Source organism: Misgurnus anguillicaudatus, chromosome 16 (assembly GCF_027580225.2).
Source record: "Misgurnus anguillicaudatus chromosome 16, ASM2758022v2, whole genome shotgun sequence".
NCBI lineage: Eukaryota > Metazoa > Chordata > Actinopteri > Cypriniformes > Cobitidae > Misgurnus > Misgurnus anguillicaudatus.
Window position 1 is genome coordinate 13,868,970 of NC_073352.2, and position 15,958 is coordinate 13,884,927.

General features: G+C 36.9%; 1 protein-coding gene across 1 annotated transcript in view; it reads right to left on the reverse strand.

Moving 5' to 3' along the window:
- fat2 (FAT atypical cadherin 2) overlaps window positions 1-9,159 on the reverse strand; it is a 47,350-nt gene extending 38,191 nt beyond the window's left edge. Inside the window, exons 1-3 of the mRNA XM_055177772.2 lie at window positions 8,858-9,159; window positions 1,634-4,900; window positions 834-1,145 (exon numbers count right to left, since the gene is read on the reverse strand). Coding sequence (XP_055033747.2) covers window positions 834-1,145; window positions 1,634-4,877 — 3,556 coding nt within the window. The 5' untranslated portion in view covers window positions 4,878-4,900; window positions 8,858-9,159. The remainder of the gene's footprint in view (window positions 1-833; window positions 1,146-1,633; window positions 4,901-8,857) is intronic.
- Between the last annotated feature and the right edge of the window lie 6,799 nt (window positions 9,160-15,958).

The following is a 15,958-nucleotide window of genomic DNA, read 5'->3' on the forward strand; positions in this document are numbered from 1 at the left end:
ACCTCGAGAGTGAACTTCAGTCCTTTTAGCCCTGAGGGAAAGAGCGATACAGCGCTCAAGAGAGATTTGTTGCTCTTGAGATGTAGCATTGATTTTATTACCCTTTCATATTCATTTAGCATTCCCCTTGATCTACTCCAAGACTGTTCATTCATACAGTATTCATGTAGAGTAATGGTTCAATGTCACACTAGTTTTATTAAAGACGTGTTTGCTTAAAGCTTCCAGGCAAACTTGGGTTCTAACAGTGGGAATGACAAAGCGTCAACATTTTGAACACTTTACAAGCCTTTCAAGAGCGTTTTAGTGTGATGTAGCTTTTATAAAATACACCCCAACCCCCTCTGTGCTTCTTTGTAATTCTTGTCTATTAGTTCAGGGTGGGGCAGATCGAACAACAAAGGGACAAGACTTAGTAAAGACAAGTGTAAGCTTGCAACGCTGGTTAATGCGGTTCTAATTTTCATAGCTACTGTTCAAAGGCCAGGTTAAGCTGCAAAAATGGTCAGAGCTGTTGTGTTTTTGTGATTGTGTGCAATCTTTGTGGGCCTGCCGAACAACTATTTTCACCCTTGACCCGAAATTACACACACTGATCACGGTATTCACAGTACAGTAATTAGAGACTCTATTCATTGTGCCCTTCACGTGGCATACCACCGTTACGTAAAAAGTGTGCCTAGACATGTTTAATCAATCTGTTAAGAGATTGTATTATCACATGAGATGACTCACCATTAAGATGAATCACTGCCAACAAACTCTGAATTCATTAAGGTAAAAATGAGTTAAGGTGAAACTTTTGATTGTGAACTATTTAAAGAAGAGTTTACCTGTTTTTGCATCTATGGTGAAATATACACGTTGAGAATCGATGATCTGAAAAGTTAGTTTTCCCTCTGAGGACTTGTCCATGTCGGTGGCAGATACTTTGAGCACAGATTTGCCCTTCGGCAGATTCTCTTGCACTGATGCGAAGTAAACAGGTTGGGAGAGCTCTGGGGGATTGTCATTTATATCCAAAACTTCAATGTAGACCTCAGTCCAGGATAGCAGTGGTACGGTGCCCAAATCTTTTGCATAAACTGTTAGCCAATAGTGTGGCACAGCCTCGCGATCCAGAGGACCTGCAGTTTGAATAACACCTGCAAGGCAGAAATGTCTATCATTAATTAGGTCGAAACGATATACTAAAGTACATTTATGCATTTTGCTGACGATTTTATTCAAAGCAACAGTGCACCTAAAGTATTTAAGTAAGTGTGTTTTCAGGAAATCAAAACCAGAGCCTTTTGTATTGGTCACAACACAACTGAGCTACAGAAATAGGTAAATTGAAAAATCATATGCATTTATGTTTAAGGTCCACTACTTATTTTCTGTGAGTCCTGGATTACTGTTAGCAGTGGTAATTAGAAATACGCTATATAGCATGTTGGGTTAAAAAACCCTAAATATCTTCTTGACCTCTAGGTTATGACCGAAACATGATGTATTGTTTGCCTTAAAATGTGTCTGGCACCATATGTCAAATGCTGGATCAATAAAAAGTTCAGTAATGTCCACAAGGTATTTTTCCTTCCACGAGTAAAGCATGTAGAACATACATGAAATATTGTCATCTCAAACATACCTGTTTCTTCATCAATCGTGAAGACGCCAAGCCCTGAGCCATCATGGATATAGTATCTAACAATTCCATCTCGTCCAAGATCGTTATCCACAGCGGTGAGTGTCAGAACTGAGGCTCCTATTTTAGCATCCTCCATAACTGCTGTAGTATGTACAAACAGGCTGAAGATTGGTCGGTTTAGATTTTCGTTGACGTCCAACACTTCGACTTCGATGAAACATGAAGATGACAAAGACCTTGGCTTTCCGTGGTCTACGGCTCGAACAGTTAGATTATAGAACTGCTGCTTTTCGAAGTCCAGTTCATGCTCTAGGGTCAAGCAGCCTGTGGAGGTGTCTAGTAAAAATGTACCAGCCTCATTGTTTTTCAGGTTGTAGCTTATAAGGCCTCCACTATCCAGATCCAAGTCGAAGCTTTCGACCCATAACAGCACTGTGCCTAGAGGAGCGTCTTCAGGAACTTTGACCTTGAAGATTGTGGGTTCAAACTTCGGAGGATTATCATTAACATCTTCAAGTACAACCACCAGATCTGCAAATGAGAAAAGCTGGGGGTCTTGCTTGGCTTGATCTCTGGCCTCAATTTTTAAGTCATATCTGCTAAAGGTTTCTCTATCTAAATTCCCAGCTACCTTCACCACTCCCGTGACTTCATCAATCTTGAACAAATCCGTGAAGGTTAATAGTGAGTATTTAAACTCCCCATTGTCATCAAGGTCAAAATCCACCGCACTGACTTTGAAGATGCTTTTGTCGAGCTCTGTATCCTCTGGGATCCATACAGTATATCTTGGCTGGGAAAATAACGGTGGATTGTCATTCGCATCCAAAATACTGACAGCAAGCAATTTCCAAGTAGAGGTTTGTGGAGAGCCCAAATCATACACTGTGATGTTGAGAATGTAAAATGCTTTCTGCTCTCTGTCCAGTTCACAAATGACTTTGAGGTCACCTTCGTTCATGTCGATATAAAAACACCCATCTTCGTTTCCACTGGAAATTGCATAGACAAGCTTTCCGTTAAACCCAGAATCATTATCGGTGGCGTTAAACTGCAACACAGAACCATTGAGATCAAAGTCCTCCCGTATGTCAATCGAGCTTGGTGTGCCTGTGAAAAACTTTGGAATGTGGCGGTTAATGATATGAATATCAGAGATGGACTCGTCTTCTTTGACAGTAAGGGAAGGCTTAAATGATTCAATAAGCTTCTCTGTCAACTGCCTAGTAATTCCTGTGTCTTCGCAATGCGTGAAGGCGTCTGTTCCCTTGGCTGTGATACGCACAGTTACAGTGTTGGGATCAGCATCATATTTGCCATCTGTTGCTGTTATTTTAAGTTTATATAAAGAATTATCTAATACATAAGTAGAGATGGCTTTGGCAAGTTTTAGGGTGCCAGTAAAAGGGTCAATAGCAAACAATCCATCATTATTTCCAGACTCTATTGCGTATATAATCTGCTGCAGTTCATCCAGATCAAGTACTGACATCTCTGCTATACTCCTCCCCACTGCAAAGTCTCGAGGTATGGAGGCATTGCACGCCACCCGCTCAAACACTGGAGCGTTGTCGTTAATGTTGGTCATGGTAATGGTTACTGAACATTCGCTCACTCTACTGAAAGGGCTGCCACTATCAGAGGCCCAGATTCTCAGGTGGTACCACCTCTTCATGAGTTCATAATCAAATTCCTCAGTAGTAGAAATCACACCGGTCAATGGGTCTATACTGAAAGGCACGGGAGCTGTGTTTGCTATTGCGAAGGTCACAAAACCGTTGTTATCTTTATCAACATCAAAAGCGGAGACGGTTAAGATGCTTGTTCCGATTGGAACATTTTCAGCGAGGGAAGCTTGGTATGAGGCCAATGTGAAACTAGGGGCATTATCGTTTTCATCAATTACATCCACAATGACCCTGGTTACCGCTTCTCCATTATTAACTGTGACATCAAACTCATAATGAGATTGCTTTTCAAAGTCAAGAGACTGAGTGGTCACAATTACACCGGTTTTGGCACTGATTTTGAATCTATCTGTGTTTTCTTTGATACTGAAGGTTGTATTTCTTAAACTCGGCCCCACGGATACTTTAACCACATGTGTTTTTGGTGGAGAAAACTCACTAAGGGTGACACGGTACTGTTCCTGTTCAAATTTCATGGGTTTAAAATCAGGTGGAGGGATATGGACGTTTTTTATTGGTGTTTGCAAAGAGGGATTACTTCTGTCTATTGCTTGAAGAGAAATGTTTAATCCGAATTGGTTTTCTGACCAGTCAATCAGTTTTGTTGAGATCAGTTGAAAGCCATCGCCCTGCAAAGCAGACGGTACAACCTCAAAGCTCTTCGGTGAATCCCCTTCAACTATCCTCAAAGACGCAGCTTTCTCCTTCTCCTTGGGATCCATCTTGATGTTCACGTTTATTGTGCAATCATCCATTTGAGGATTTGCTGCACTGATGGGTGTGATAATAGTAAAATTTTCTTTTACCTTTTGCACGTTCACAACAACCGTTGCTACATTTCCAAACTTTTGAACACCAGAGATTTTCTTTGTCCTATCCTCTGCCAGAACGGTGAGCTCATACTTGTCTCTCTGACTAGCGTTAAGTCTCTTGACAAGCGAAACCATCCCAGTGAAAGGATCAACAGCAAATGGATGGGATCTGGTCGTGAATGAGTAATAAAAGTCAGCATTGCTGCCAATATCAGCATCTGTTGCGCTTACTTTCACCAGACTTGACTTGATCGGTGTGTCTTCTTTGATTAGCACATTATAAGAGGCAGGGTAGAACAGCGGTTTCAGATCATTTGTGTCAAGCACCTGAATCGATACCTTTGTTCTAGCCTTGTTGTCGTAGATGCTTTCTGTAGCTTCAACAGTAAGAGTGTAGATGTCCCGTACCTCTCTGTTGAGCACAGCAGAGTTACTGCTTCGGGTTTTGATTCTCAGAAAGCAGAAATCTCCGACAGCTATCTCCTCCACTTTGAAAAGACCGTCATCATCACCAGCAACAATCTTGTACTTGATGTCCCAGAAGGGATCAGATAGTATGATACCCATCCGGACAGGACTTTCCAAGTAAGTTCTGGGAGCAGAGTTCTCATAAATGCTGGCATTGTACAAATGATAGGTGAACCTCAGCAGAGAGTTGTCTTTAAGCAAGCTCCCCTGACATCTGGTTATGGTTCCTAGGACTGCCGTGACAGTGAGAATTATGGCTGTATCTGTGAAGGCCATTCTCTCTGTCGGGACCTGCAGACCTGAAACAAGGCAAAAAAACAATGTTTTAAGGGGCTTTTTAATTTTCTTCCAGGTGGATTATGGTCATCATAAGTTGCTTTGGTCATATATTCATGTTTTCCCATATTCAGATTAAAGACTTGCAGACTTATTTATCCAAATGTCATCTTGTGAAAGACCACACACTGGTATTTTTCCTCATTTTTTCACATGTCTTGACAAGCTAGAACTGTTTAAAACAGATGATACTCTTTTTCACACGGTTTAGCTAGTCAAATACAATACATTAGCATATTTAAACTACACCACTACTTTGTAACGCTATTCCAAAGAACTCTGTTGAAGAAATCAAAACTCATTAATTTAACCATTGATCATGTAGTATAAGTTAGGTCAGATTCCTGTCTAAACATTTATGACAACAATTTAGAAAGCCATAAATCTCTGTATCTCTCTATCAGTCTTTTGGTTTGTGTGTGGTGGGGGTGGTGGTGGCGGCTTATACCGAGGAACACATAATTCGTGACTTTAAAGGAATATAAACATCGCGTGTGAGTTAGTTACAGTAACAATGCTTTTGCAGCTATATGAAAGCTTCGAAAATCCAGCCGGTAAAAGTTGCGAAATCCCTCGGGGTGAGTCTGTTAGCAGTAGGATGTGATGTGTGCTACCCTGCAGCCTTCACTCTCACATCAACCTGTCACCACACGTTCAACCAGGCGGCAGGGCCTTTCAGATCATATTTCACTATCAGATCTCACTTTGCCAGTTTTGTTAGATTCAACGGCATTTAAGGATACTGTGAACACCTTAGAATGCATGCACACTTCCTGTATTGACACTGTATAATATAATACATTGAGTGACACCAGCAGAGTATTAAGAAAGTAAAATCAAATATTGCATAGGTTTTGAACAATATGTGACATTGCTTGTGAAAAGCAGGCTAAAGTCTCAAAATCAAGTTGTGAGATATCAATCGTCAAAGTTGGTTTTTGGCCATTAATATGATTTCAATCTTTGACATGATCTTACTCAGTCAATATTGTAGATATCAAGCTTATATTTTTACAGAATGTTCTTTACATTGTGTATGATGATTTTATGTAATAAGTAGTAAATCACAAAAAATGACTTTAGATGCGTTTTTACAGGTAGGGTCACATATTTACAACATTATTTTAAGAAGCAATTTGTGTAAAGTGCAATGTCTTTGTCGTAAACTAAACTGGGCTCTTTATGAAACTTTCTCCTTTATGTTTTTTGATGGTTTGTGGTGTATGGGTTTATAACTTAAAACCGCCTAGATTATGTTAGCTCTCTCGGTTGGTTTATTGTTTGCAAAAGTTGTGGCCAGAGCCAAGCATCAACATGCCCGTAGATGCGTCATTTTCAAGAGAACAACTAGTTCAACCGTAGTGGTGTATTTCGAGTGACGCGAAAGCACTAACTGACAAACCACTATCTGAAATGATGCCATTTTTGATTGTATTAAGGAAATGGATGCATATAAAGGAAATGGATGCATTTTGTCTGTTTAGATTAAAGATTAAATACATTCTTCTTTTGCGTCTACACTCAAAAAACAAACGGTGCTAAATAGCACTAAAGGTGGTTCACTGGCTCGTAATCATAGGGAAACTATTTTAAGTGCTATATAGCACCTATGTAGCACCTGTGTAGAACCATATTGTGCTATATAGAACCATATCTTGTGCTATAGTGGTGCTATATCACCCCTAGATGATTCTTCATGGGTGCTTTTCAGGTGCTATATAGCACTAAAAATGGTTCCCCTATATTACGAGCTTTTAGTGCTGTTGAGCACAAATTTGGAGACTAGGGCTGGGTATCAATTCAGATGTTTCAGATTGATTTGATTTCTTTTCACAAGCTATCGAATCTATTTGATTCTCGGTTCGATTTTCGGTTCCGATTCTCGGTTTGATTTTTATACTCGGTTCTCGATTCAACTCACTGAATATAGATTTAATACAAATACTATATTTATAAAAAAGAACAGTGTGAAGTTTACAAGTGGGTAATTAAAAAAAAGAAATGAAAAGCCACATCGTCGTCGTCTTGCTTACGAAATCTAAAATGCTTCCATACCTCAGACTTTTTATGTGAAGGTGGCATCAACGTTGACAAAGCACCTGAAACCACCATTTTAAGCACTGAATGAATGAATGACAGGCTCGCCTCTCACTCCTTGGTAACATCGCGCAAGGCAAAAAAAGGGTAACATCCAGTGGAGAAGACTAGTAATTAGGTTAACGTTAATCTTATGTTCAGTGTTTGTGGAAAAATATAAAATATATATATTCATGGCCTTTGAAAATCGATTTTGAATCGATTACGTTTAAAAAACACGATTAATCGGAAAAAAAAAAGATTTTTCCCAGCCCTAGTGGAGGTAATGTGTTGATAAAGTTTGTACTTTTTGTAATGTTAAGATTAATCCACTGGCTGTGCAAGTCATTTCAACTTACTACTGTAATTACATTTTTTGGTTGGTGAAGAGTTGATATAACTTATAAAACTTGAAGTTGAAATCACTTAACAAAATTTGATAAGTTAGAATAACATAAAAATAAATGTTGAAATAACATCAAATGACATATTGTTTTACAGTGCACAATGTTTTTAAATAAAAAAAGGTTTGGCAAATCATCCACACTGTAAAAAAATCTTTTTGTCTAATCCACACATATTTTATGTTACTTTAACTTAAAAAATTAAGCTAAACAATTTCAACTTTTTTAAGTTCTTGAATTTTTAAGTTAGGTCAACTTTTTTAAGACAAAACTTAAAACAATATGTTGAATTGACTCGCAAAACCAAGTTGTTTTAACTTCATGCTGCATTTTGTTTTGCACTGCATAAACTTGTATGTATGCTACAAAATAATTTGTATTATCGGTACCAAATAATAATTGGCAATAATTATTAAATACTGTTATATGTATGTGGAATTCTAGCAATAAAAATATCATTTATTACTGATTCCTTTTAATTCACTTCCTTGATAAATTAAATTAATAAAATAAGCACCTACATTTCCATAGCCGATATAAAAAGTCCCTTTTCCACGCGTACTAGGAGGTCTTCATTGAAGAGTTTGGAGATGTAGCTTAATCCTACTTAAGTTGGCCTTGGACAGCGGTCTATCATCTTGACAGTTGCAAATCGATAATTAATATATAATTATCTCACAGCTCAATATCATGTTTTAATGATGGACCAGCCTTTATTGCTGAGATAAGAAATAGATGTATATTTCTTAAAATAATATTTCATTTACACCAATGTTACCTTAGGCCTTAGCCATGCTGTGTTCAGTAAACAGATTAAATCACTGTAAAAAAATATGCAGAATTTGTTTTAAATCCCGTTAAAAAATTTCAACTTGAATTTATAAGTTATGTCAACTTTTTTAAATCAAAACTTAAAGTAGTAAGTTGAATTGACTTGCAAAACCAAGTTGTTTTAACTTCGTTTTTTACAGTTAAGATGTTAAAAAGATAGTTTTCTAAATATAAATTTGTGGTATACATAATAATATTAAATAGTTTTCTCTAGTATGTTTAACTACATAAATCATGTGAAGCCCACTTTCAGTTTGCACATGTGTGTGGTAGCACCCTCTTGTTTGCTACAGGGGAACTTTGTATTATTATTATTATTATTATTATTATTATTATAAATACTTCATTCAGTTTTTGGAAAACCTACAAAAACAGTTCAATTGGTTTCATTTCCACACTTTGTGATTGAATAGCCCATCATAATGTTCACCATAACAAAATAAGATTAATACAATTCTATTACTGTAAAACATTGTTAACACAAACCCACAACGACTTTTACAAATCCACATTTTTAAACTGTTTTGTGAAATGAAATATCCACTTTAAAAAGACAGAAAGAGAAGTTAAGGAAACTGACACCGCATGCCTGACATCTCAGAAACTTACCTGAGGTCCTGGATTCCAGTAATGCATAAAAGTTTTCAAAGTCCTCGCACCTTTGGTATGACAGTATTCCAGAGCGACAATAAAGCTAATCGCTTTTTATCCATAATGAACACCAAAATACTTCCATAAAGCTAATGTTGAAGGTTCCAGTCAATTTAGCATGCTCACGACTGTAGAGAGTTGTAAAGCTGACACCTTATTCCCAGAGGAATCAGGTTCATCATCTCCTCCCCAATCCTGATGACATTGTCCCTCCCTCCAAAACTCTTCTCCCTCCCCCAAAACTCAGCCCAACACCCATGAGCCACCAGCCAGGCTCAAAAAAACAGATTGGAGGCGTTTAACTTTTCTTTCCCACCTCTTTTATTCTCTCTCTCTCTCTCTCTCTCTCTCTCTCTCTCTCTCTCTCTCTCTCTCTCTCTCTCTCTCTCTCTCTCTCTCCTGTTTAGTTTGGAATTTGGGTGAGGAAGATCGCTAGTGCTTTTACACAAACTATACCAGAAAGTTTCTAAAGTTAAAAGTACAAATATGCTTATTTCATATTTTATGGCAATGTTTTGCTTCATAGTTTATTGAGAGACCTCAGTGCTTTTGAAGTTTGTGGACAAAATACAGAAACAGATTAAAGAATATTAGTGCCTGAATAACAAGCGAGCTGAACACAAAACTCCTCCAATAGATACCAGAAGGCAATTAACTATTCTTAGGGCTTGTGCTACTGCTAACAGCCTGAAGCACATGGTCTCTGTGTAATTGTTATGTAAACAGAGATCCCTGTTCACATTCAGACAGACTGAAATGTGGTGTGTACAGTTTTGCTGAAGAGATCTTCTTAGCAGTAAGGTTCTCCAAGTTCTCCACCTTTTTCCAGAGTTAATCCATCCACAGTTCATTCATGATGAAGACCCAAAACGGCAACAGAACTGTGTACAGTGAGGTACGACAGCACTTTCTAATCCACAAGAAATGATGCCAGGACCTGCCATGGAGTGAGAGAGGATGCGCACATGGACCCAGCCAGCAAGGGAGCAGGCATGGCCCACAAATAAGACCCAACAGACGGTGGGCACTGAGCCACCGGCAGCAGGTGGACTTTGCCGAAGTGCACTTTGAAGATGAAGTGAAAAATGTTAAACCCTAAGGGATGAGGCGAAAATTTAGAGAGAAAGCCACCTGCATCTTTATTTCACAATATTATTCATTTAGAGAGTTCAGTTTCGTATCAGTATTTGTTACAATACTGGTCCTATATTTTTTTCTGCTTATATGACATGCTGATATGACATAATGCATCAGTCATCACCTATATAAAATACACTGAAGGACTTTTTTTACTCTTTTTTCTTACAAGCTGATAAATACAAAGCATTGGTTGGTACAGCATGAGAGTGAAGCTGGTAAAATAAGCAGCCTCCTCTGTGTTTGACAGAGACACAACGGTTTAAGTGACATCTTTTATCTGCTTCCTCCTCAGATAATGCATTGACCTTTCATTATTGTCATTGTCTCACGTTCTTTGTATTGTATGTCTACATTTGCCTTTAACATTAGCAGTCAGAGGTACATGACAGAGTAACATGGTACATATAATCTGCTGTTATACTTTTTTAATATATTGATAAAATATATCATTCAGCAACAGTGTTGGGGGTAACGCATTACAAGTAACTTGAGTTACGTAATAATATTACTTTTCTGAAGTAACGAGTAAAGTAACGCATTACTTTTTAAATGTACACATTAATATTTGAGTTACTTTTTCAAAAAAGTAACTCAAGTTACTTTTTTAGTTTAATTAATTTGATTAAAAATATGTACTGAATTAAACTAAACGTATGCACTCTCTGTGCCTGTGTGGAAACATTTTGAGTCAGAAACTGAGATGGCAGGCCAGAGCTAAACATTTTTGTGATGAAATATGCAATTTCTGAATGCAGAACTTTTCAGTCATAAAAACACCTGCAAGGCCTGAAAGAGATCAAGCTTTAGCCAAGAAAAAGTAACGCAAAAGTAACTAAAAGTAACGTAAGCATTACTTTCCATGAAAAGTAACTAAGTAATGCAATTAGTTACTTTTTTTGGGAGTAACTTAATATTGTAATGCATTACTTTTATTTTTGCCTTGTTTTACAGAAAAAATACTTTCAGAACCAAATATTTCCTTGAGAGGCAATAGAAAGAAGACTACAGAGCCCCACAGGTGACATTGGAGTAAAAAAATCTAAAGTTTAGTTTCATGTGCCCACGTGAAACTTTTATGTGCTCACGTGAAACTTTCATGTGCAGAATTTTCTTTTTTTGAGTTTAGTTTCGCCTGCTCACGTGAAACTATTGCGAAACTAAACGCAGTAGTTTCACGTGGGCACGCAATAATTTCACGTGAGCATGGGATAGTTTCACGTGCGCAGGCTATAGTTTCACGTGGGCACGCTATAGTTTCACGTGCGCACGCGAAAGTTTCATGGGAGCGCGCGATAGTTTCACGTGCGCACGCGAAACCACAATTTATTTATTTTTTGCTCCATGTCTCCTGAGGGGCTCCGTACAAGACTGATTGTCAAATAATATTTCTTTGCTTGTTCAGTTTGCTGTAATAATAAGATGAAAATGTTAAGACAGTTTTAATAGAAAATAAATTAATGGGTTTTCAAGTTTACTTTTCAAATGTTCAAAATGATACAGAATTTTGATCCAATTTAAGTTGGATCAACTTAAAAAATTACTTAAATTGGTAACGCTAAAATCTGAAGTTTTTTAAAACTTACATTTCTTACTGTAAGTAAAAATTTAAGGTAAAAAAAGAAATACTTCATTTTGTAACGCCTAAAATATTTTTAACTTAATTTTTTACTTCAATTTTTAACTGTTACCAAATGAAGTAATTTTTTTTGTTGACCCAACTTTTACTTTTTACAGTGGTAGAAAGTATTTCCTAATTATGAATATGATTAATTATGTTAAGACATTTTTAATCTACACTGTTACAATGTTACTTGAAACTACAAATTCTTAAACTTTTAAGTAAAGTATATAGTTGCAACCACTTTGAAATCAAGTTGAAATTCTCTAAACGTATTATGTTATTCATGTGTCAGTCTTTGTAAATGCTAAATCACGCTGATCCAACAAATGCCAATAAACAGCAAAAAAAAAATTGTTATTATAAATGAGAATGATGGTGTTTGTTGGCATTTGTCGGATCAGTGCAAATTTGCCTTAAGTTCAATGAACTGAGCTATTTTTGCAGTGATATAAAGTTTCATAATGACAATAGGCATAGCAGACCATCCAGTAATGCAAAACAGTAACTAACAATGAAAATACTTAGTGATCAAATGTCTATTACGTTTCGTGCCCTTCGGAAAGATAAATCATAACCAAACTCATTTGAATTAAAACAACCTTAATATTTTGACAATAAAAAATAACAGCATGATGTAAACACGTAAAAAAGGTACACAAAGGTACAAAAGTCACTGGGGCTGTACTTTTTTGTAACCTTTTTAAAGATACCGTCCCAGTTGCAACTTTGTAGCAAATAAACATTCAGGAATTATTTATTGATACCATATTTGCTATTTTCTAAGTAATACCAAACACAGCTGAGAAAAAAGTGAAAGTATTAACCATTGCTTCCCATGAATTTTACTGGCTGTCAGACAGACATGCTTGTTTATCTGTCAAAGTAATGAACAACAAGCGAATGACTGAAACTCACAGCTGTCTGCGCCATGTAAACAGTGTCCTGCACTCACTGACCACATGGCTGATAGACACGTCTATGAACTCTTCAGTGTGTTTGCAGGGGATCATGGATGGATCACTTAGGGGCAGTTTTGCAGACAGGGCTTAAGCTAGTCCCAGACATAAATGCATGTTTGAGCTTTCTTAACTGAAAACAGCTTAAAATATATCAGTATCATTGTAGATGCACACCAGTGATGTTTTTGTAAGGTATGTTTGTAAAAACAACTAAATGCCCTAATACAACTAAGGCCTAGTTCTGGATTAATCTAAACCCTGTCCGGGAAATTGCTCCTTAGTGTTCCGTTGCATCTCTGGATGTGCTACCAACCCTCAGTGAAGAGATTGGTAATCAATCACTGTGCAGTTCATGTTTCATTTGTTACCTGCAGGATATTTTTAAAGGAACAGTTCACCCCAAAAATAAAAACAACTCTGTCATTCGGTCACGATAGACAGGTTTTTTTGCTGTGGGATACAATTAAAAAGCTTGATGGGTAATACATTTATTGCACTTTATTTATTACAATGTGTTCAAACATGCTATGAGCACAATATAGAGTAGCAAATGAAAGTTTTTACAACCTCGCTGACAGATGCTCAAAGCATTATTTTGCAACTTGAAAAACCTGATTAAAGTAGCTAAAAACAAATACCGGGAAAGACCACAATAGAATGACAGATATATGTTTGTGTAATGTCAAAGTATTAAGTATGCACTTAAAGGGAAAGTTCACCCAAAAATGAAAATCATCATTCACTAATGTGTTACAAACCTGTATACGTTTCTTTGTTCTGATGAACACCAAGGAAAATATTTTGAGGAATGCTTGTAACCAAACCAATCAGAGGCCCCATTGAGTTCCACAGGAGGAATAAAGAATATGGGGCCTCCGATCGGTTTGGTTACAAATATTCCTCAAAATATCTTTCTTTGTGTTTATCAGCAAAAGAAATGTATAAATGTTTGTAACAACATGAGAGTGAGTAAATAAATTTAGTAAATTTAAATAAATGTAAAATTATAAACAATTACTGTAGGTTTTAAAATATACATGAAAATGTCGTATTAGTCTCTCACAGTGTTAAAGGCGACATATCATGAAAATCTGACTTTTTTCATGTTTAAGTGCTATAATTTGGTCCCCAGTGCTTCTATCAACCTAGAAAATGTGAATAATATCAACCCAGTAACTTAGTTTTGATAAACCATTCTCTGCAAGCATGTGAAAAAATACGCCATTGAAATTTGGCTCCTCTTGTGATGTCCGAAGGGGATAATACCGCCTCTTAATCTGCACAACCATGCTATAATAGATTATCTATATGGTGTTTTGAGCTATAACATATGTACTCTGGAGACACCAAAGATTTATTTTACGTCTTGTGAAATGTCCCCTTTAAATAAACTTGAACCAAATGTGTCCAGTAAGATGCTACACGCTATTAGCTACATAAACTTGTTATTCATCTGACATTTACCTTGTCCAGATCTTTGCAAAAAATGAATTATAGACAACTCTCAATGACCTCTGACTGAAATGCTGGGCAGTGAACAACGCAATTGCTGCTTTGTGTTTATTGTGTTTGGAGCTGTCAAATAAAGAGAGATGAATGCATTAACTGCATCATTAGAATGAGAGCAGCTGCATTGCAATTCACACTGAGATCAGCGAGAGGGCTCAGACCGACAGCTCACTCGCATGTCAGTCCGTCTTTGCAATGCTAATCGAAAGATTTCCTCGCTGGGTGTTTCAAGAAGATAATGAAGGTTTCTTCGGGCAGATCAGTGTATTGTGCTTATTTAAAGGGATAGTTCACCCAAAAATGAAAATTCTGTCATCATTTACTCACTCTCATGTTGTTACAAACCTATATACATTTCTTTGTTCTGATGAACACAAAGGAATATATTTTGAGAAATGATTGTAACCAAACCATTCGTGGACCCCATTCACTTTCATAGTATTCTTTTTCCTACTATGAAAGTGAATGGGCTCCACAAATGGTTTGGTTACAAACATTTCTCAAAATATCTTCCTTTGCGTTCATCAGAACAATGAAATTTATACATATAGTTTGTTACAACATGAGAGTGAGTAAATGAAGTAAATTTTCATTTTTGGGTGAGCTATCCCTTAAACAGGGAAGATGAGATCCACCTGTATTATTATACAAATCAGGTGTTTGAACAGAAAGATATTTATCTGATTTGACTCCAAGCCCAGCTGAATGTTATTTTATCCACAACATGTGAGCAAAAATGACACTTCTGCCTAACTAATATAACATTGCCCAAGCACGTAAAGAATTCAAGTTGATGACAAAACTTGAACATGAAAAAAAACTTGCACATAATCGCAAACATTTTAGGTGTAGGTTTATGTTTCGATTTACTGTTTGCAAGACATTAAACTCTTTTGTGTCAGCTCTGACTGCTCATACAATGATGTTTTTATCACAGATGTTTTGCTACAGGCATTAAAGCAAGACAGGTAAATCACATACAGCACCCATACAAAAGTACAGTATGCTGAGATTCCTTTTAGCAAGAGATGAAAGCAATTTTCTTTCCTCAGACTTTTTTGTCAGACTCTGAGGGAAATAGATGGCACTCTTTACTAAATATTTGTGACGAAAGAAGCATGGATTGAAGTCACTTGTTTGTTCTCCCCTGCGAGAATGAATTGTTGTTTTGATTGTAGCTGCCCTGTTGAAAAGAACAGCTTTGCTGGTCACCACCATATGTTGTGTTTTTTGTATGCTGGGGTCCCTGCCAGACATCCCATGGCAAGCTTTCCTTGGTCAATCACGCTGATCTCTCGGGAATTCATAACTACTTTACGAGGAAGCTAATTCGGATGAAGTTAAACGATGTGAATCTAAAAAGAATGAAGCCCCACCCCTAAATTCCAGAGATTGTATGAATTCATGAAATTAGCACCTTGTAAAATAGTTATGAAATGGCATGAGATTGTCTGATAGACCATTACCAACCAGCACTAACCAACATTTAATGTGTGTGCTAGTCTATTTTACTATTTTCAGCTGGCTGAAGCAGTAAAGTTTGTTGTTCTAAACCCATATGACCGTCTTTCTTTTGGTCACCTGCATAAACATAGCGGTGAAGTTAAGAGTGTGTCTTAAGAACAAGTCTGACTATAGCAATTAGTTAGGGCTAGTCAGTCTTACTATTTAGATTTAAATTAGACCAATATACCTTTTCATGTAACATGCTTAAAACAGTTATGATCAGTCTTGAAGAAAAAAATAGATGACTACATTTTAAGACTAGTCTTAGAAGATTATGCATTCGGCCACTGGTGTCAATGACACTATTCATTTCTCAAGAGTAGT